The 21424-nt window shown below is 43.6% G+C and overlaps 1 protein-coding gene across 3 annotated transcripts in view; it reads right to left on the bottom strand.

The window, feature by feature from the left end:
* ctdp1 (CTD (carboxy-terminal domain, RNA polymerase II, polypeptide A) phosphatase, subunit 1) overlaps positions 1-21424 on the bottom strand; it is a 284685-nt gene that overhangs the window by 205414 nt on the left and 57847 nt on the right. For all 3 annotated transcript variants that reach the window (XR_005943330.1, XM_041190089.1, XM_041190087.1), the window contains exons 7-8: positions 19550-19716; positions 9619-10752 (exon numbers count right to left, since the gene is read on the bottom strand). Coding sequence is in view for 2 of the 3 variants with exons in the window: in XM_041190089.1 (XP_041046023.1) it covers positions 9619-10752; positions 19550-19716 (1301 nt within the window). In the remaining variant the exon portion in view is untranslated. The remainder of the gene's footprint in view (positions 1-9618; positions 10753-19549; positions 19717-21424) is intronic.

The raw sequence follows: 21424 nt of genomic DNA, 5'->3' as shown, positions 1-21424 counted from the left end.
CAGCTGGCCAGGCATGTTGATAAAAGTGTTGAAAAAAAAACTTTATGGGATCCTTGGCTTGTCACCAGAGGCCATAGAGCACATAAGCAAGGAGCTCACGCTAAACCTTTATGAATCTCTGGTTAGTCCTCAGCAAGAGTCCTCTCGATCCTGGGCACCACATACTAGGAAGAATATCAAGGCCTTTGACAGGGTGAAGAGGAGATTTATCAGAATTATAGCAGGGATGAGGGACTTCAGTTACATGGAGAAGCTGGGGTTGCTCCCCTCAGAGCAGAGAAGATTAAGGGAAGCTTTAACAGAAGTGTTCAAAATTACGAGGAGCTTTTAAGACAGTAAATAAGCAGGAATTGTTTCTACTTTCAGGGGAGTCAGGAGCAAGATTTAAAATAATTAGCAAAAGGAGCAAGGGGGAGATTAAAAGAATTATTTTTAATGCAGCAATTGGTTGTGATCATGAACGCAGTGCCAGAAAGGGTAGTGGAAGCAGATTCAATAGCAACTTTCAAAAGGGAATTCAATACACCGTTAAAAAAACAACTTTGCAGGGCCTTTGAGAAAGAGTGGGGTAGTGGAATTTAATTGGATCGCTCTTTCAATGGGAAGGTAACAAGACTAGAGAAGGAAAATAATGAGAGTGCAAACATAAAAAGCTGCAGGCTACAAGACAACACAGGACAGAAGTCTCCGATACTGGTAAATAACAAAAACAGAAACAGAAACACCTGGAAAAACTCAGCAGGTCTGGCAGCTTCGGTGGAGGAGAGCACAATTGACGTTTCTAGTCCTCACGACCTTTCAACAGTTCTGCCGTTAATGCCAGAGCTGCTGAGTTTTTTCAGGTATTTCTGTTTCTGTTTTGGATTTCCAGCATCCGCAGTTTTTTGCTTTTATCACTGGTAAATAACACACTGAAACCAAAAGCATAATTGTATGCAGGAGTTAGAGGAATCAAACCAAGGAGATAATTGGGCAGATACTTGACAAAGTGGACAATTAGGGACATAAGAGCAGGGTAGGCCATTTAGCCCCTCGAGCCTGTTCCGCCATTCAACTAGATCATAGCTGATTTTCTACCTCACTTTCCTGCACTATTCCACTGATGTCACTAGTACCTAGAAATCTATCGATCTCAGTCTTGAACATGTGCAATGACTGAATCACCACAGCTCTCTTGGGGTCGGGAATTCCAAAGATTCACTCCTCTGAGTGAAGAAATTTCTCCTCATCTCAGTCCTAAATGGTTGGCTCCTCATTCTGAGACCACGCCCCCTGATTCTAGGCCTCCAGCCCACGGGAACATCCTTTCTGCATCTACCCTGTCTAGGCCCTAAGAATTTTGTAAGCTTCAATGAGATCACCTCTCATTCGTCTAAACCCTAGAGAATATAGACCCAGTCTCCACAATCTCTCCTCATAGGACAATCCCACCATCCCAGGATTCAAGTCTGGTGAATGTCCATTGAGAGATTATTAGCTTTTTGGGACTGGCCAGATAGAATGCATCGTTATTTCCATTCCAGTACTTTTCTATCTTCCCCGCTAGTACTTTATATTCAGATAGCATTAAATGAGGCAGAATCCATTTGAACCTTCAAAGCTTAACATTGTTATCCCCACACTGGAAGTTATTTAATGCAAAGCTCTGTTATCCTGTCCTAATAAAAATTCACACACAATTACTCAATTTCACACGTCGATCAACAAGATACCGTGTTCTAATTTAGCCAACGGCTTTATACACAAAGGACCTCACTGGAAAAAAAAACACCAACTTTTTCATTACTTGAAACAAGTTGCTGCACATTGTACCAGAGCTGATTTATCATCACTGTCAGCTCCAAGCCAATGATTTATCTGATAGTGGATTATAAGTAAGGCTTCACGTATGCTACTGAGCAGCAGTGTTAATGCTTCTCAAGCTGCAGTATTCTAAATCTCTTCAAAGTAGTTCTGCACTGGTTCAAACAGAGGAAGAAAAGTACATGCATAATTTGAAAATGCACTAGTGCTTCAAACAGGAGTACCTAAATAAATGGTGAATTACACACTCTGGCACCAGAAATCCGAAATATATTTGAAAAACTTTACTAGGTGACCAAACAACAGGGCAGCACTAATTGGACTGGACTCATAACAGCGTCTTTTTTAGAGTGGATTCCAGCTGCCATATATATATTGGTTTGATAACGGCGTTGAGTACTGAAAAGTCTAATTAAAATATAAGTAGTGCCCCAAATCCCACACCCTCAGGACCAAGACTGTGCCGGTTTTCCAATCTCCCCGGAATTTGGGCTTTCAACCTGTACAGTTAGCCTGGAATTAAAAACGACCCTGAAAATAATAAAGACTTTGAATACAATAAAGAACCTGAGGCAAATACTAAAGAGATCAGGGCCACAAAGATAAAGGACAAATCCAACCTGGCCAATTACTGCCCATTAGTCTATATCTGTTCAGCTTTAATTACCAGGCTCCTTTCTTCACTTCTGCTGTGACCAGATTGACTCTCTCAGAAAAAGGAGCTTCCACTTTTTGTTCCTGTTGTGCTGCAGAATCATTCTCCCAGTCTTCCAGGGGGAATCTTTTCCTTGGTCTTGGTTCTCTTCCACCAGGCACCAATCAAAGGGAAGTGAGCAGGTGGCGAAGGGGCGAGAGGAACACACGGCGCCAGAGAACGCTATGTGGCTCTGCCAGTTTCCAGGGTCACTGCCAGCATCTATGGCACTGCCCGCAGAGGGTGATCGAGCTCTTGCTACTGCTCCTTTGCTTCTGACGAGATTGTATCCTGGGCCCCAAAGGAGCATTGGATGGAAGCATCAACTTACTGTTTTTTCATTCTATCACTGTGTGTGTGTCGCTCACTGCAGGCAATATGGTGTAAGTACACTTGCAGGGTGTTAAAAGGGTGTTGTGTTTTAAAATGCTGTGAAATATTTTCCGGTTACTCGTACAGATATTCTGCCTTTATCACTACTGAATCAAAAAGCTCATAAACAGTTTGAAGGTGTAGCTGTGTACGAGGAATGATCCTGCAATCCTCATGGGATCACAGGTCCGATTTTCTTCTATTCCAGAAAGCCAGTGGGTGAAGATTGATACTGGAGCCGATGTTTACTCAGCCTTGCATTTATTTACAGAGCGAAACATTACAAGCATACAACTAACTCAACCACACCCCCTAGGTTTCAGTATGTGCCTCTTTTTATGCGCTCAGATGAAAGACCAATTAATGCCCTCCACTTGCGTATAATTAAACACATTTGCTGTACAATTAAGATGATTCTCCAATCCATGTTCCCATCAAGCGCAGTAGCCCACTGAGAGAACAGGTTCACCTGGGTACATCAAATGAATAGTTTCCGGGGGCTTACAAGGCATCATCATAACTCCACAAATTGAACTGTGGTCTTATATTCAGCAACTAATCATCTGTTATGAAGTGGAATTGCTGCACCGATTATACTTACTTGCCACATCTCCGCAATGCCACAACCTCCCTCATGTGCAGCATGTCACTAACCCAACGGAATGTGAATTTTTTTAATCAAGAAGCATTGAATATGATGTGGAAAACATCTGATTTTTTTTTTGATATATAATGTCCCGGGGGAAAAAAGCCCACACAAACCATACTTCCTGCCTCCATAAGTTTGACATTTCTCTTTTCCACTTTGCACCAACCAGGTGGTGAATCCACACCCACCGAGAAAAATCGGACACAGTTTTAATTTGTCGCCATGACCCTGTGTCCACGCAAACTATCCAATGGACTCTCTAGATGTGTGAGGAATGTTAGTGAAGGCTTACTCCAAAAGAAGAAGATGCCTTCCTGCTTTACATCTTTCTCTCACTGTTGCCTTTTCAAGGGGACACAACAAACCGGGCTGGCAAAAGAAAGCGTGTGAATCAAGTGTTCTTTTCCTCAAAACAGAATCACCTGACAACACTGTTACGTCAAAAAACTCCTTTAAGTATTCATAACTGCCACAAATCTTAGGTTTAAACGGACCAAAACTAAAAGCATTTCCGCAAGAACATATTTAATCTGAGGCAAATTTTAAACTCGCTCCCTCTGAGGTCGGTTCCTTTCTTCAGTATTATCACAAGATCATAAGAAATAGGAGGAGACTCCTCAGGCCTGTTCTGCCCTTTAATAAGAGCATGGCTGATGTGATTGTGGTTCTTGCCTGCCCCCAAAGCCTTCGATTCCTTTGTCAATCAAAAATCTGTCTCTCTGAGCCTTGAATATGTGATCCAGCCTCCACCGCTCTCTGGGGAAGAGAGCTCCAAAGACTGACAACTCTCGGAGGACAAATTCTTCCTCGTCGTCTTAAATGGGAGAGCCCCTTAGTCCAGATTCCCCCAACGCGGGGAAACATCCTCTCGGCATCTACTCTGTCAAGCCCCCTCAGAATATGATATGTTTCAGTAAGATCACCTCTCAATCTTGTAAACTCCAATGAGTATAGGCAAAACCTGCTCAATCTTTCCTCATTGCCAACCCCTTCAGGCCAGGAGTCAGCCTTGTGAACTTTCTCTGAACTGCCTCCAATGCAAGTAAGATGGCCAGAACTGTACACAGTACTCCAGGTGCAGCCTCACCAATGCCATACAGCAGTAAGACTTCCCCATTTTTACACTCCATCCCCTTTGCAATAAAGGCCAACATTCCATCTGCCTTCCTAATTAGCTCGCTGTACCTGCATGCTAACTTTTTGTGATTCATGTACAAGGGCCCCCCCAGATCCCTTTTTACTGAAGCAATCTGCAGTCCCTATCCATTTATAAATCCCCTTTTTCTATTCTTCGTGCCAAAGTGAACAGTCTTGCGCTTTCCCACAGGTTGTCACCGCACAGCCAAGGTAGCAGAGTTTGCTGACTGCTCCCAGTGGTGTGTTGTTGAGTCTGATCACAAGTGGAAACACAACACCATGTCCCACTGCTACAATTTCCCTGGCAATGATGGTGAGGGAGTACATGACACAGGCGTGGAACTGACAATCCATGAGCCTTTGGAGCTGCTCTTCTGTCTGAGCAACTGGTGCAGCATCACCAGCATACATAAGTTCGCAGGTCAGGGCATGCTAAAGTATTGTCTTGGCTTTCAGTCTTGATAGGTTGAGGAGCTCCCTGTCTGATAGCGTGTAGATGTACACTCCTTCCATGTCAGCAAGGAAAGCATAGGTCAGGAAAGCAGAGAAAAAGATACCAAACAGAATAGGGGCTAAGACGCAGCCCTGTTTCACCCCATTCTTAATCTCAAAGCCAGAGGAGGAGCTGTCGAACTGAATTGGTGCCATGCCTTTCATGAGGGAAGGGCCGTATGAGACTGCGAAGTTTGGGAGGACAGCCGATTTCTGTGTTTACACCATTGCTGCACACTGTGCAGCAGTGGGCATCTCTGCAAATTTGCCCAGTGTTATAACCCAGCAGATGGTAAAGCTGAGTTATTTAAAAATCCCAGAGGGAAACTTTAAGCAACTGTCATAACCTAAACTTTTAAGTCGTATTTTTGAGATTCACCCCTAAATTCAGGAATCAGATCATTAGATCTTGAGAGGCTTTACATTAAACTAAATGAAACATTTTATAATTTACATAAGTTAAATGTATACTGCTACAAATTATTACTATCATAACTTTTAACAAATTCCCAAACTAACCTCCATTAGGGTAACAGCAACCCTTAGGTTTAACCAGACGCCAGGCAAAGCATTTTCACCTTATGAATTCAAAATGAGGTTCCTTTCACTTTGGTTCCTGTGGAGACAGTTGCAGGCTTACAACTGCTATCTTACATTGCCTCTGCTCTGCACACACAAAAACTGCTGTGGGTTATATCCAGCACATCCCACTGAATGTAAATTTTCATTGTACCACTAGCCTGTTTGAACTCCACCTCTTCTAACAATAAAACCTGTTTCATAGTACCAATTTTATTAGCAATATAAACATTGCTTGGTCTCTGCTTGCTCGGTGCCAGACTTCATCCCACTTTTTGACTGCTCTATTCAACAAAATGCAAATGCACCTCTACTTTTCCGTTTACATCTCAAAGCTAGTGCACCAAGACTAGCTGGTTTTAATCCAATTAAGACACACCCACAGACTGAGCCTCTATTTTAAAAGAAAAATATTTTCCAATAATGTTGTATATATTAATAGCTTCATGACAGCCAGCCAACAGAGCCCTGGCTTTCAATCCCTCCTGACAGGTCAAATTACTAGGCCCTTCCTGGAGCCATGACAATTTTTTTTAAAAAGAACATCCAAATAGGAATGGGGAATGCACAGAGAGAAGGAGGGGGGGGGGGACCATGAAACCATTGTCGATTGTTGTAAAAATCTATCTGGTTCACTAATGTCCTTCAGCGAAGGAAATCTGCCATCCTTACCTGGTTTGGCCTACATGTGACTCCAGGCCAACAGCAATGTGGTTGACTGTTAAAATGCCCCACTGAACAAGGGCAACTAGGGATGGGCAATAAATGCTAGCCTAGCCAGCAACACCCACAACCCATGAATGAATAAAAAAAAGAGGAGGCAGAGAGAGAAAAGGGGGCAGAGAGAGAGAGAGAGAGAGAGAGAGATAGAAGGGGGCAGAGAAAGAGGGAGAAGGGGGCAGAGAGAGAGAAGGGGGTAGAGAGAGAGAGAGAGAAGGGGGCAGAGAGAGAGAGAAGAGGGGCAGAGAGTGGCAGAAAGAGAAGCGACAGAGAGGAAGGGGCAGAGACACAGAGGAATAAATAGTATGGCCAAGGATTCCAAGGTACACAAAACAGAGTTGGACATTGTACTTAATCACAATTCTACTCAACTCAAAACCCACTTTAAATCAAGTGTGGTCGATTGATTACTGTCACAAGAACCTGACCCACTGCTCAAAAAGATTGGGCAGAACTGCTGTAGATCATCCGAATAATGAAAATCTCTCTTCCCTGTGGAATGTGTTTTTAATGAATTTGTTTCTTGAAGATCTTTCAAAGAATGTTAATAAGCTTAGCACCCATCAAAACCCACAGGTTTGGACTACATGAGAACAGATGTATAACAGAAGGCCATTACTTTGGCACAGACATAATTTTAACACACAATAGAGGACAGAAATGCCAACCATCTGCCCAGAACCCCATTCCCCTCAGCTCAATGCTCTCAATGTGCGGCTTCTACCCATTTGCTTGCTTGAATCATTGTGCTGTCTCTCTCTTTGCTTGTCTTCCATGTTGACGCATTACAAAGTACTTACTGCACAGAAACAAGACATTTGACCATGAACCAGTGTTTATGCTCCATCCAAGTTCCTTGCCAACACTCTTATCATTTCTCCTGAATTCTCTTATCCAGCTTCCCCTTAAAGGCATCTATACTTTCGGTCTCAACCATGCCTTGTAGCAGAGAATTTCACCACTCTCTGCTCAAGGGAGTTTCTCCTGAATTCCCAATGGTCTTGTTTTTATGGTTCCTAGTTCTGGTCTCACCCGCAAGTGGAAACAAAGCAAAGACAAACATGAGAGAACGGCATAAAGAGGAAGAGAAGTAAAACACAACAAAGCGAGAGGGAGAGTGGGAAAAGAAAGGGAGGCTTGCTAGTGACTTTACACCCTGACATTTATTCTGTCTTATACTCTTAAGGCTTGTGAACACCAGTTTTTCGGGACTTGCATTGCCTGTTTTCTCAAAGCACCATAGGCTCAGTCATATTCTTGAAACATCAATAGTACAATTGTTTGATAACTGGAGCAATACCATGCAATTTATTCTAAATGTACAGCAGTGAAAAATACAATCAACTGTCCATTAAATGGAGGCACATGATTTAATAGTAACAAAGTCTCTGAACCTTGATCTTTCTCCTCTCTGAAACGCACATTTTCTTTTCTTTTTTTCCCGCAAATTAAAAATGTCAATAGAAAGTGTTCTCCCCAGGGTTGAAGATGGAGGATTGGTGCCAGAATAAGGCGGGGGTGGGGAGTGGGGGGTGGGGGGAGGGGAGGAGGGGGCAAAGATTAGAAAGACCCCATTATTGGTTCTCTGCTCTTACCTCCACTCACTCTGCACATTACTGGAGACATTTTGGAACTGCAGCAATCTCACGAGACTTGCCCGCAATGAAGACCCAGAGGCGATTTCGAGACCTGGTGGCACTGTAATTTCAAATAGGGACGTCCAGTAGGCCATCAGGTCTGATTGTACATGGATCAACTCAAAGACATTTTAGTAATATATACATTTTTTCTTTTCAAAGTAACATGTCTCCGGGCCAAAGGCTAATTTACCAACGCTGCCTCAGATCAATTGCCATGAGCAATTCTAAGCAATCCATTATCCAAAGGAAGTATTGAAGCTTCTACTATCAACTGTAAATGCAAAATTTAACGGTCTCAAAAGAATAAAGTATACCCAACTTCGCCAATCCCGCTCTCCTCAGAGTTCACTGCTCTCCCGTGCTCATGAGTCTCTCCTTCCACGTAAGCTCTTCTACAGCCAACCCCTCCATCTTGCCGTCTCACACGGCCTCCCTCTACCCAAACTCTCGATCGCAGACAAAGACATTGCTATTTCTTGTATCCCCCGCCGTTCACCTCCCCATCCCAGCCTGGGAAAGACCTCTCCTCAGATTACCTGCGACGCTTTCAATCTCCCAGCTGTCTTCGCTCCTGTCTCTTCAGCCCACTTGCTACTGAAACCCTCATCCATGCTTGACACCCAGACTTGACACTTCCAACCTTCTCCTCACTGGCCTCACCAGCCTGAAAACCTGAGCTCATCTGAAAAAAAAACTGCTTCCCATTCCTTAACTCACGCCGAGACCAGCTGATCCATCACCTGGTGCTCGATGGCCCACACTGGTTTCCAGTTTACCAAAGACTCAGTTTTAAAACTCTCCTCTTGATGTCCAAATCCTTCCATGGCCTCGACTCTCCTTCACATCCCAACCCCGACACCCCCCAATGCCCCCACCCACCCCCCACAACCAGTTTGGTAATCTCCTCCAGCCCTGAAACCCTCCAGGAGCTCTGCGTTCCTCCAATTCCAACCTCTCATGCATCTTCCACTCTTTTCAATCCACCGCCACTGGCTATGTTTTTAGCTGCATTGGCCTGTGTTCTGGAATTCCCTCCCTGAGCCTCTCCTCTCCTCCAAAGTCTTTGCCCAAAAGCTTAGGCACCCTGTCCTACCAGCTCCTTTCTTTGGCTCAGTGCCAGTTGCTCTCTCGTTACATTCCTGTGAAGCGCTTTGGGATGTTTAAGGCGCCACATAAATGCAAGTTGTTCGAATTTTTAACCAATGAAATAGTGACCAGGACTGATAACCGCATTTGGTGTAAATGGTGCATTTCTAGACAGACAAACCCACAGTTTTTAATAAAAAAAGCTAAATCGATACAACGGAAATGAAATCAATTTCTAATATCTGCAGCCATGCTGTAGGACATGAATGGACAGCCACATGTGTGCGACAAGATGCAGCATTGTGAATGAAAGCAACAAACGGTCCATTACCTTGTGTTATTATACAAGTAAAAATGGCAATCCAACCCAGCATGTATGCTTTAACGGACTCGTTCTTCATTTGTCCTACAAAAAAAAAGCACGACACAGACATGAATGCACTTACCAGGTCGAGCTGCAATTAAGTGAGTTGTCCTGTTGGGATCTTTGGGATTTAAACATAAGGTTTTTTTAACCTTGGCTCCAAGTGCCGTGGCATGATACCACTCTCTTGTCTTTTCTATTGGGTAGTTTGTGGGGTAGAGTCCACTGAATATTATCGTTGTGCCTTCCAGTGCCTTGCTCTTCAGTTCTGGAACAATCTTTCGCAGGTCAGGCACTTGTCTCTCTTTTTTAAGGTATTTCTCATACTGGGCAAAATACTCAGTGTGGACGTGGACCAGGATGGTTTCCAAGTACATCAAATGGTCATCTTCGTCTTGGTCCTCCTCCTCCTCCACGTCCATGCTCTGGTCCAGAGACTCGCCCATTGTTACTCCCGACTGTTCGCTATTTTGAGACTCGGTTTCAGCCTCTTTCTTATCAGTGCAGCCATTCCCGACATCACCCAGTGAGTCCTGATCATCGTCCCCCTCGGGTCCCTGGTCAGCGCTTTTATCCTGCGTTTCGGACTCTAGTAAATCCCCCACCTTCTCCTTCTCCGAGTGGTTGAGTTTCGTTTCCGCTTGCCCGGGTCCCCCTTTTCGCTGTTTCCTCGGCTTCTTCTCAGGCAAGCTCCTTTGCTCTTTCTCAGCCTCTAAGCTCGAGGTAGGCGAGGGTGACGCGGAGTCTCTTTTTCCCTCCTGTGACTCACTATCGCTGTCACTTGACAAATCAAAGTCAAGCTCACGACTGGCCTGAGTTAACTGACCTTCACCTTCCCTGCTGCATTGTTCCAAGTTACCCTCCGTCGCCACAACGCCACACTCAAGCGAGTGTTCTGATTCGTCCGCTTTCACAGGAGCGTCAGCAACAGCAGTTTGTGCGTGAGAAACAATGGCATCGCATAAAGGTTTCCTCTCATTCGCTTTGTCCTGTGAATCCTTTGCGCTAGGACTGCACTTTAAAGGTTCAGCACATTTCAAAGCTTCTTCGCTCAGAACTCCGCTGCTGCCATTTTGTTTCTTCGAATATTCCCCAAGACCGTTACTGTGCTCCTTTGCCTCGGGCGCTTCACTACACCTGTCGCTTGTGCCGGCCGTGTCGGTGGAAGTGGACGCCGGCCGTTCCGTCTCTTCTGTGGGCTTTGAGGAATGATTTACTAAAGAGATTAAGAAAGAAAACAAAATTACTTATTTTTCAGCAGAAACGTTGGTTCTGTAGCAAAAGTCGCAGTGGGCTAAAAAGGTTTAAGGGCTGTCCAGAGGCATTTTAAATAAACTAGGTTACTCAAGTGCCCAGTAGCTCATGGTACAAAGACAAAGGGACTCAGATTTAAGGTTTTGGGCAAGAGAGGCAAGGCGGGAACTCTTTTTTACACAGTGAATGGTCATGACCTGGGACTTGCTGCCTATGAAGGTGGAGGAAGCGGAGTCGGTGAACGACTTCAAAGGGAAATTGGATGAGCGCCTGAGAAAAAGAAACCTGCAGAGCTACAGGGATAGAGCAGGAGAATGAGACTGACTGGGTTGCTCTACAGAGTGCTAGCGTGGCTTCCTTCTGTGCTGCATTAATGCAATAAGTTAAAACAAGGCGTGACTAATGCTTTCACCTTTTAAAACTGTGCCAAACTACATAACCAGCGCGTCTTTGGTCACGTTCTGTGATCACGGATCCAAATATGGACCACTCAGTCCCTCCAGCCTGTTCCGCTATTCAGTAAGATCATGGCTAATCTTCATCTCATCTCCACCACCTTGGTCTGAATTTCTTAACACACATACCTGTCAAAAATCTGTCCATCAATTTTACACCATCAGAGTCAGCTGCTTGCTTTTTGTATTAGCTTTTAATTTCCCCTTCTGTCAGTTTTCTTTTTAAATTGTCTGCCACCCAATATTTCTGTCCTTTCCCAATGACTAAGGGGGCAGCAACCACAGAAACTGCTCAGCAACAAGAAGGTGCCACTCGTGTGGTGATGAGTCTGCAAGTCAATGGACATATTCAAAGATGGCACAGCCGGGCTCCATGAAGGTCTTTCTCTTCACCTGTAGCTAAAATCGTCTCACACAAGGCTGCACTATGTTCCTGCTTTTACCAGAATGTTTTCAAAGTCTTCAAAATTTAACAAAAAGAAATGTCACATGACTGATTCTGTAAGACTAAGTGACAGATTTTTAAATAAAAATCTTGGTTTTTAGTCCCCCTTCATCAACAAAGGAGATTATGAAGACGGCTGGTCAGGTATGGATTATCCGAGGAGAGAGTCAAAAAGCTCTTAACATGAGAGAACAAAGGGACGGCAAAGCAGATCTTGGCAAGAGGCTGGTGGTTCAAAATAATGGAAAGAAGGGAGGATTGGTGCCAATAAAGCCAACATACTCCCCACATACCCTCATTAGGTGATCTTTCCAAAGGGGTAGCATGCGTATGTCAATGCAGAGATATGTTTCAAGGGAGGAATCACATCTACAGCATCTTCTCAAGCGTAAGGCTGAGTAAATACATACGACTGCAAGGGCCACAACCGAAAGACTGCCTGACAACCAGCCAACCTGCCTGTAGCCCTTTGTCCGCAATACTAAACACTGCACTAAGAAATAAATGTAATTAACCTCAGGTGACTTTCCCTCTGATTGTTCCTTCCTGTATTAAAGCTCCAACGCCCCAGCACAGGTAAATGCCACTTCTCAGGAGGAGGATTACTGGTTTAAAACACGTGTCATGTGAATCCTGCATCACCATGTACTGCATCTCAACGTGTGTACTAAACCACTTTTTAAAAAATAATTAGAAAAGGTTAAGCGATTTTACTTTTTCGCAGTTTGCAAGCTCAGGCTGTGTGTGACCTCTTGTCTTTAACCTAACGCACATTTTGTTTAAAAAGGTACACAATGTCACATCCAGGCAGAAAACACTGGAATTCACAGATTCAGCAGTGCAGGAATCCCTGAACCTGATGGCTCGCAAACTTAAACAACACCCCAATTCCATAGTGCCGGATTTACCACCAGGTTCACCTGCCGCTCAAAACCACTTAACCTGGAAACTAGGAGCAAGAGTTAGCCATTCAGCCCTTCGAGCATGCTCCACAATTCAATATGACCGTGACTGATCTCTAACTCAACACCATATTCCCGCTTTCTCTCCATACCCCTTGATGCCCCTAATATCCAAACAATTATCAATTTCTTTCTTGAGTATACTCGGTGACCCGGCCTCCACAGCCTTCTGTAGAGAATTCCACAGGTTGACCACCCTCTGAGTGAAGACACTTTTCCTCATCTCTGTCCTAAATGGCCTGCCCCTGAGTGCGGGGCCCCTGGTTCTAGACACCTCAGCCAGGGGAAACATCCTCCCCATCTAGTCTGTCTAACCCTGTTAGAATTTTATACGTTTCAATCAGATCCCCTCTCATTCTTCTAAACTTGAGTGAATACAGGCCCCGTCAAACAATTTCTCCTCATACGACAGTCCTGCGATCCCCGGTATCATCCTAGTGAACCTTTGTTGCACTCCCTCTATGGTAAGCATATGCTTTCTTAGGTAGGGAGATTAAAACTGCATGCAATGTTCAGGTGTGGTCTCACCAAGGCCTTGTATAGCTGCAGAAATACATCCCTACTTCTGAACTCAAGTCCTCTTGCAATGAAGGCCAACCTACCATTTACCTTCCTAATTACTTGCTGCAGCTGCCTGTTTACTTTCAATGACTGGTGTACAAGGACACCCAGGTCCCTTTGTACATCCACATTTCACAATACATCACTACTTAAATAATACCCTGCCTTTCTGTTTTTCAAACTGAAGTGTATAACTTCATATTTATCCACATTATACTGCATCTGCCATGTGTTTGCCCACACACAACTTGTCTAAATCGCCCTGAAGCCTCCTTGCATCTTCCTCACAACCCCGCCAAGTTTTGTGTCATCAGCAAACCTGGAAATACTACATTTGGTTTTCTTATCCAAGTCATTTGCATATATCATGAATAGCTGGGGCCCAAGCACTGATCCCTGTGGTTCACCACTAGTCACCGCCTGCCATCCAGAAAAAGAACCATTTATTCCCACTCTGTGTTTCCAGTCTGCCAACCAATTCTCAATCCATGCCAATATATTACCCCCGATTCCACATGCTTTCATTTTGCCCACTAGCCTCTTATGTGGGACCTTATCAAAAGCCTTCTTGAAATCTAAATACACCACATCCACTGGTTCTCCCTTATCCATTCTACTAGTTACATCCTCAAAATACTCCAGTAGATTAGTTAAGCATGGTTTCCTTTTCATAAACCCATGCTGACTTTATCTAATCCCGTTAATGCTTTCCAAGTGTTCTGTTACTACTTCTTTTATAATAGACTCTAGCATTTTCCCCACTACTGATGTTAGGCCAACTGGTCTGTAATTCTCTGCTTTTTCTCTCCCTACTTTTTTAAATAGTGGGGTTACATTTGCCACCCTCCAATCTGTAGGAACTGCTCCAGAGACTATAGAATTTTGGAAGATGACCACCAATGCACCCAATATTTCCAAGGCCACTTCCTTTAGTACTCTGGGATGTAGATTTTAAGGATTTTGCCTTCCTAATTGCTTGCTGCACCTGCCTGTTTACTTTCATTGACTGGTGTACAAGGACACCCAGGTCCCTTTGTACATCCACATTTCGCAATATATCACTATTTAAATAATACCTTGCCTTTCTGTTTTTCAAACTGAAGTGTATAACTCCATATTTATCCACATTATACTGCATTTGCCCACACACACTTGTCTAAATCGCCCTGAAGCCTCCTTGCATGTTCCTCACAACCCCGCCCAGTTTTGCGTCATCAGCAAACTTAGAAATACTGCATACTGGGGATTTTTCAGCCTTTAACTCCATTAATTTCTCTAGCACTATTTTTTTTTTTACTAATACTGATTCTCTTTAATTCCTCCCTCTCACCAGACCCTTGGTTCCCTAACATTTCTGGGAGATTATTTGTGTCCTCTTTTGTGAAGACAGAACCAAAGTGTGTGTTCAATTCTTTTGCCATTTCTTTGTTCCCCATTATAATTTCCTCCGTTTCTGACTGTAAGGGGCCTACATTTGTCTTTGCTAATCTTTTTCTCTTCACATATTTATAGAAGTTTTTAGTCAGTTTTTATGTTCCCTGCAAGTTTAATCTCATACTCCATTTCCCTTTCTTGATCAATCTTTTTGTCCACTTTTGCTGAATTCTAAACTGCTCCCAATCCTCAGGCTTGCTGCTTTTTCTGGTGATTTTATATGTCTCCTCTTTGGATCAAATACTATCCCTAATTTCTTTTATAATCAATGGTTGAGCCACCTTTCCTGTTTTACTTTTGTGCCAGACAGGAATGAATAATTGTTGTAATTCATGCATACCTTCCTTAAATATTAGCCACTGCCTATCCACCATCAACCCTTTTAGTAAGGTTCCCCAATCCATCATTGCCAACTCGCGCCTCATACCCTCGTAGTTCCCTTTATTTAGATTCAGGACCCTAGTTTCAGATTCAACTTATTCCCTCTCCATCTTAAATGAACAATTCTATCATTTTATGGTCGCTCTTCCCCAAAGCACAACAAGATTGTTAATTAATCCTTTCTCATTGCACAATGCCCAGTCTAGGATAGCCTGCTCTCTAGTTGGTTCCTCAACATATTGGTCTAAAAAAAAAATCAAGTACACACTCCAGGAAGTCCTCCTCCACAATATTATTGCTAGTTTGGTTTGTCCAATCTATATGTAGATTCAAGTCTACATGATTACAGTGTGAACCCTTATTGCATGCGTCTCTAATTTCATGTTTAATGCCTTCCCTTACATCTCACTACTGTTTGGGGGCCTATCGACAACCTCCATCATTGTTTTCTGCCCCTTGGTGTTTCTCCACCCAAACAGATTCCATATCATGATTTCCTGAGCCAATATCCTTCCTCACTATTGAATTGATTTCCTCCTTTACTAACAATGCTACCCCACCTCCTTTCCCTATTTGTCTGTCCTTCCTAAATACTGAATACCTCTGGATGTTCAGTCCCCATCCTTGGTCACCCTGCAGTCATGTCTCCGTAATTGCAACGAAATCATAGCTGTTCATAATTATTTGCGCTGTTAATTCATCTACCTTATTGCGAATGTTCCACGCATTTAGATATAATGCCTCAAGATTTGTCTTCTCAACCTTTATTTTGCTTTATTTTGTACTATGACCCCATTTGTTTTTCGCCATTGTTTTTTCTGCCTTCCACTTTTGCTTCTTACTTTTCTGTCTTTCGTTTCTATCCTTGTTCACCACCCCACCCCCCCCAACCCATCTGCTCAGGTTCCCATCCCCCTGCCATTCTAGTTTAAACTCTCCAATATGAGGAATTCAAGGTTAGGTTACATTACTAAATGTAGCAATTCAGTTAGAGGTGGAATAATGGGCAAATGGGCACAGCTTGACACATTGTTTGTCCTCCATATTTTCACTATTTCCCCACTTTCCTCTCATATTTTTGTCAATACAACAGGCGGGCTGCAGAATCCTGTTCAACAAATCTCCCATGTTAAGTGGTCTAATTTCGCTATCCTCCATTTGGCTGAAACATAAGTCAATAGTACAAATGTGAGAAAGGTTAAGAAAAATAAAATTGGTGCTGCGATGAAGCTGCCAGGCTGTAAACAAAAATTACCACGGCTAAGATACTCGTAGCAACCACAAGGCAGCAAATAAAATTCACGAGGAGGGCCATGTATGGCACAGTATCTAGTTGTTTTTATCTTGACCTCCTAAGTTCAAAGTAGATCCTAAACATACAGGGCAGCTATAGGGCACATTATCACATTCCAAAACCTTACTTTCGAAACACAGTCACAGCGAAAGGCAAATGGGTTTAGCCAATTTGTGCAGAACAAGATCCCACAAACAGTAAATTAATGAATGGCCAGATAAACGGTTCATTTTCCCGGTTGGGGTCAGGGGGAGGGGCTGTGCAATTGGTTGAGAGAACAACGTTAGCCATGAGAAACCTCTGCTCCTCGGTAAGTGCAGCAATAAGACCTTTAACGTGCCTGATGATCAGAGTTTCCTCGTCCTGCTACTTGTGAAGCTAAGCGAAAAGTGTGTGTAAAGTCACCATCCACTTTGCAGAGATCCAAATTTGGGCTGAATGTTTAGAACCATAGAGATGGTTGATGAACTGAGGGGTGGTCGGTGGAGAAGGAGTCTTTTAAGTTCTACTTTGAGCATTTTATGAGAGCGGTAGGAAGAGAATTTATTCTGAGTGTCCCGTATGCGCTCAATGCAGCCAACAGCGTGAGAAAGTTGGGAGGTGCGCCATTGGCGGGGATGGAAGGGGAAATATGTACAGTGTAAAGCTGGTTCCAATTGGTCCAACACACAAAATGCACAGTCTCACGGGAGCACTGTTTGATAAACCTGCTGTAGCACGAATGCCACAATCTCATGACATTGCTGACCACAGACTAAGACTGCAGAAGGCAGCCCGACTCTTCTTGGTGCTGTTCATCATTCACTCCAAATTCCAATGAATGCCTTAAAGTGACAACCTTATTGCAGCATCCAGGGCAGCAGCCATTGGCCTGCATGAAGCTGCTCCGGTAGACAGATACCACCTGTGCATAGCAATGAAGCAAAATTTAAAACCTCCCTTTTCTGGGGTTGACGAGCACAAAATCACACCCAGGGGCCCAAACGGCAAAGAGTGCACGGTTACTGAGACCTCTGGCCTCTTCCCCGCGCTCCCACCACAACTGTATTCCACTCTTTTGTATCCATGTTACTGTACTGGTCTGTGACGACAGGGCTGAAGCTGTTGGGCCCTGCTTAATAATTCACCTGTAACCGTGACAGGCCTATCGTAGCAAACCAGCCATTGCTGCAGAGTCCCCACTGGTACCTTGAAAGAAGTTCAATGCATAATTCCGAGGCACATGCCACCATATGAATGCTTCATATAGTGCAGAGATCTTCGTGAAGGATGTGGCACAGCTCTGTCAATGCTTCCCAGCTAAGCCTAAGCCACCTTTATTCATAATTCTACTAGATAGCAGTGCCGGCAAATTATGACTATATACTACAACCGCCTTTTCCTGGTCCTCCAGTGACAAGTCCGGTGCTCCTGGAGCAGGTTCCGTACAGCAGCAGGAGCGAAAAGAACTCTTCAACCTACTTACTGTGAAATGAAAATTCCAATCTTGTCTTTTGCAAACATTCTCCCTTAGCATTGTCTCCATCTAGTATGGTGCCAAGCAGTGTATTCCTACAGCTACAGATTTCTCAGGCAGAAATGTGACTTCAGCCCCTGGTTTTTCCCTACTTACCGAGAAGCCCCTTTCATCTTCCTGGGACCCTTCCTCCTAGGGTTCAGAGTTCCGTAGTAAGGAGTAAGTTATACTGGCAGTAAGGAGTAGCTCACAAGCAAAAGGAGTAGACCATATGGTCAGTCAAGCCTGCTCTGCTATTCAATACGATCGTGGCTGATCTCGGGCTTCAACCCCACTTTCCCACCCGCTCCCCATATCCCTTGATTCCCTGAGACACCAAAAATCTGCCTATCCCAGCCTTAAATACATTCAACGATGGAGGATTCGCAACAATCTGGGGTCGAGAATGCCAAAGATTCACAACCCTTTAAGTGAAGCAATTTCTCCTCACCTCAGTCCAAAATGATCGACCCCTTATCCTGAGACTGTGTCCCCGTGTTTTAGATTCCCCGATCAGCGAGAACAATCTCAGCACCCACCCTATCAAGCCCCTTCAGAATCGTGGAGGATTCAATGAGTTCACTTCCCATTCTTCTAAACTCCAGGGGATATAGGGCCAACTTACTCAGCCTCTCACCACAGGACAACCCCCTTTTCCCAGGGACCAATTTAGGGAACCTTCGCTATACCAAGGATATTCTTCCATAAATATGGAGACCGAATCTGCGCACACTATTCCAGATGTGGTCTCACTAGATCTCAGGAAATCACCCATCACAAATGTGCATTCTGTTTACACAGCAGATCACGAACAAGAGAAGTGGCATAACCTCATTAAATCACCAGATGTGGATGTCGTTGACAAGGCCTGCACTCATTGCCCAACCCCAAATGCCCTTGAGAAGCTTTTAATCTTTCACCCTTTTGATGTTGCTCACTTCAACCAGACTTGGCAGCACAGGTTGATTAAGGGACTGTGGAGAGGCATGTAGATGAACGCCAGGAGACATATCCTGTAAGCAGGAACAGGTTTGTGAAAAGGGGACTAAACAAATGAAATTGTAGCTATCATCCCACCCCTTACTCTGTTGAAAACAGGCACGAATCACGGACTGTGTGAATTCCGATTGACCACGGTTTTGGTGGGGCACAGGTTAACTTGTAGCCACATCCACATTTCCCAACCTACAACCACTCGTCAAACATGTTCTGAGAGGTGACAGAATTTCACTGGTTTAATCGTTTTTCACAGACTGGTTCCTGGAACACTGAAATCAGAGCGTGATATGTTTAAATAAAAAGCTGACCGTGTTTTAGGGGCGATCTTAACATGACCATTTTTGTACAGTGGGAACAGTGCCTCAAGAGTGAATTCAAGCACTAACGTACACAAAGAAAACTCAGTGCCCTTACACAAACTCGCGACATAAATATTGACTTGGGAAACAAAACCAAACTTATTGAGGTCCCATTTTACAACCGACCCCTACAGCACGTTAGCAGGCCTAGACTTAGAGGTGGTCAGAACACAGGTTTGTGCTAATTTCCCCATTAAATGCCGACTTCATCCTCATTGGTTTGTGCTTTTCAATTGCAAAGGAGCAGAGGCTCAATCAGAAAAAAGCGTATGGGCCACAAATGTTGGTTTAAGAATTCAATTAACACCGTCTCTAAATGGTTGATATTCAAGGTGTGGCACTTTACAGTGCTTCCCAGGTTGATTTGCACTTACCCCTTTTTCTCGGCTGAGCATCCCTTGACCCTGGTGGGGCATTTATATCCCCAGTCCCTTGAAAGTAGGTGTACTTTTTCACTGCTATTAAATTTGGTGCGAACTTCCAAACATCTTCACGATCATCAATGATGCAAACCATTGAGTCACCACATGGAAAGAGATTTCTGAAGTGAAGAACAAAAAGAGGTGCATAAAATGTAAATGCTGTTCTATAATGCGAAGAGTTCCACTCCTGCTTTTAAATCCTAATTCCCCTTAATAACATTAATTAAATTGGACAGCTATGCTGGTTTGAGAAATTACGGAGGCGTTGAGAAATATTACTTATCATTGCTTTCACGGTATTTTAGGTGACATTTGGAAGTTCTGTTCATTCACAACCAATGGGCTCCATTTACAAACACTTTCCATGACCACCAAATGTCCCAACGCACTTTACAGCCAGTGAAGTGTTTTTGCAGCTTGGTCACCGTTGTGATGTAGGAAACGCAGCCACCAATTTGCACACAGCAAGCTCCCACAAACAGCAATGTGATAACGGCCAGATAAGCTGTTTTGGTGACGTTGACTGGGGATAAATATTGGCCAGGGCCCCAGGATGATTCCATTCCTCTTCTTTGAAATAGTGCCACGGGATTTTTTTTTTTTACATTCACCTGCAAGGAAAGACAGGGTCTCGCTTTAAGGCCTCATCCAAAAGACAGCACCTCGAACAGTGCAGCACTCCCTCCGTACTGCATTGGGGAGTGCCAGCCTTGATTTTTGTGCTCAAGCCCTGGAGTGGGATTTGACCCTGGAACCTTGTGATTCAAGAGGCGAGAATGCGACAAACTGAGCCACAGCTGACACAAGCCGCACGTAAGGTAAGAAATTCAAACAAGGCGATCAGGAAATCAGGGTGTCTCGTATCTGTCTGCAGATCCCATTCTTATTTCACTTTACCACCAAACATTTCTGCCACCCAATTAATAATGGTCTTAAAGGCAGCTCATCAACATGAGCAAGACCAACACACTACAGTTAAGTGCTGCTCTTGGTATTAGTGTTATATATATTAAATTGTTCTCTGTTGTCTACCTTTAAAATGAACAAAAAGTTAATTTACATCACCCACATTAAGAATATTGATTATAGTTTTATATATACCCCATCACTTTAAATATATGAGCAACAAATAAAGGTTCCTGCAAGACAAAATGTTGTTTTTACACTTTCGTCATTGATTGAGGTAAGCAAGATATTGTGATTACTAACATACGAAATCATTTTTTGGTAAGCAATTGTGTCAGTGTTATTCATGAGTCATACGCACATATGAAATAAGGAGCAGGAGTCAATTGAATAGCTGCTCTATAAATAAAGTTTGCAAGTTTTAAAACAAATTATAGTTCCCATGAAAATCATTGGGTTCGTCACAAGATAGGCTTCTGTGATTTATTCTGTATTACTTTTGATACATGCTGTAAATCCCATTTAAAAATAGTTTCAAGCCAGATGTATTTCTAAGGTTATCTTTCCCTTGCAGCTTCCTAATGTTTGACTGCTTCCTCAGCTCATTACTTATTCCCTTATAAGTTCACCAATTCACTTGTGGCTAGCCTGAAGCCATTTTAATCACCTGTGATCCTTTGCTTCTCTTTCTCACCTGCCATGAGTAGTCAGACTGTGCTTATTCAACCACTCAAGATTGTTCTTAGAACACCAAAAGGGCACAGAATAACCCAAGAAAAAAGACTGTCCAACACTGATACAGTGATGAGGTTGGATGAAGTAGGGTGGGAGAGTGTTCATGTGGCGCATAAAGACCAGAATAGGCCATATGGGCAGAATGGCCTGTATCTGTGCTATAACATTCTACATAATTCTATGCAA

Source organism: Carcharodon carcharias, chromosome 6 (genome assembly GCF_017639515.1).
Source record: "Carcharodon carcharias isolate sCarCar2 chromosome 6, sCarCar2.pri, whole genome shotgun sequence".
Classification (NCBI taxonomy): Eukaryota; Metazoa; Chordata; class Chondrichthyes; order Lamniformes; family Lamnidae; genus Carcharodon; species Carcharodon carcharias.
The sequence above is the reverse complement of the archived record's forward strand: the minus strand, read 5'-3'. Positions and strand labels throughout refer to the sequence as shown.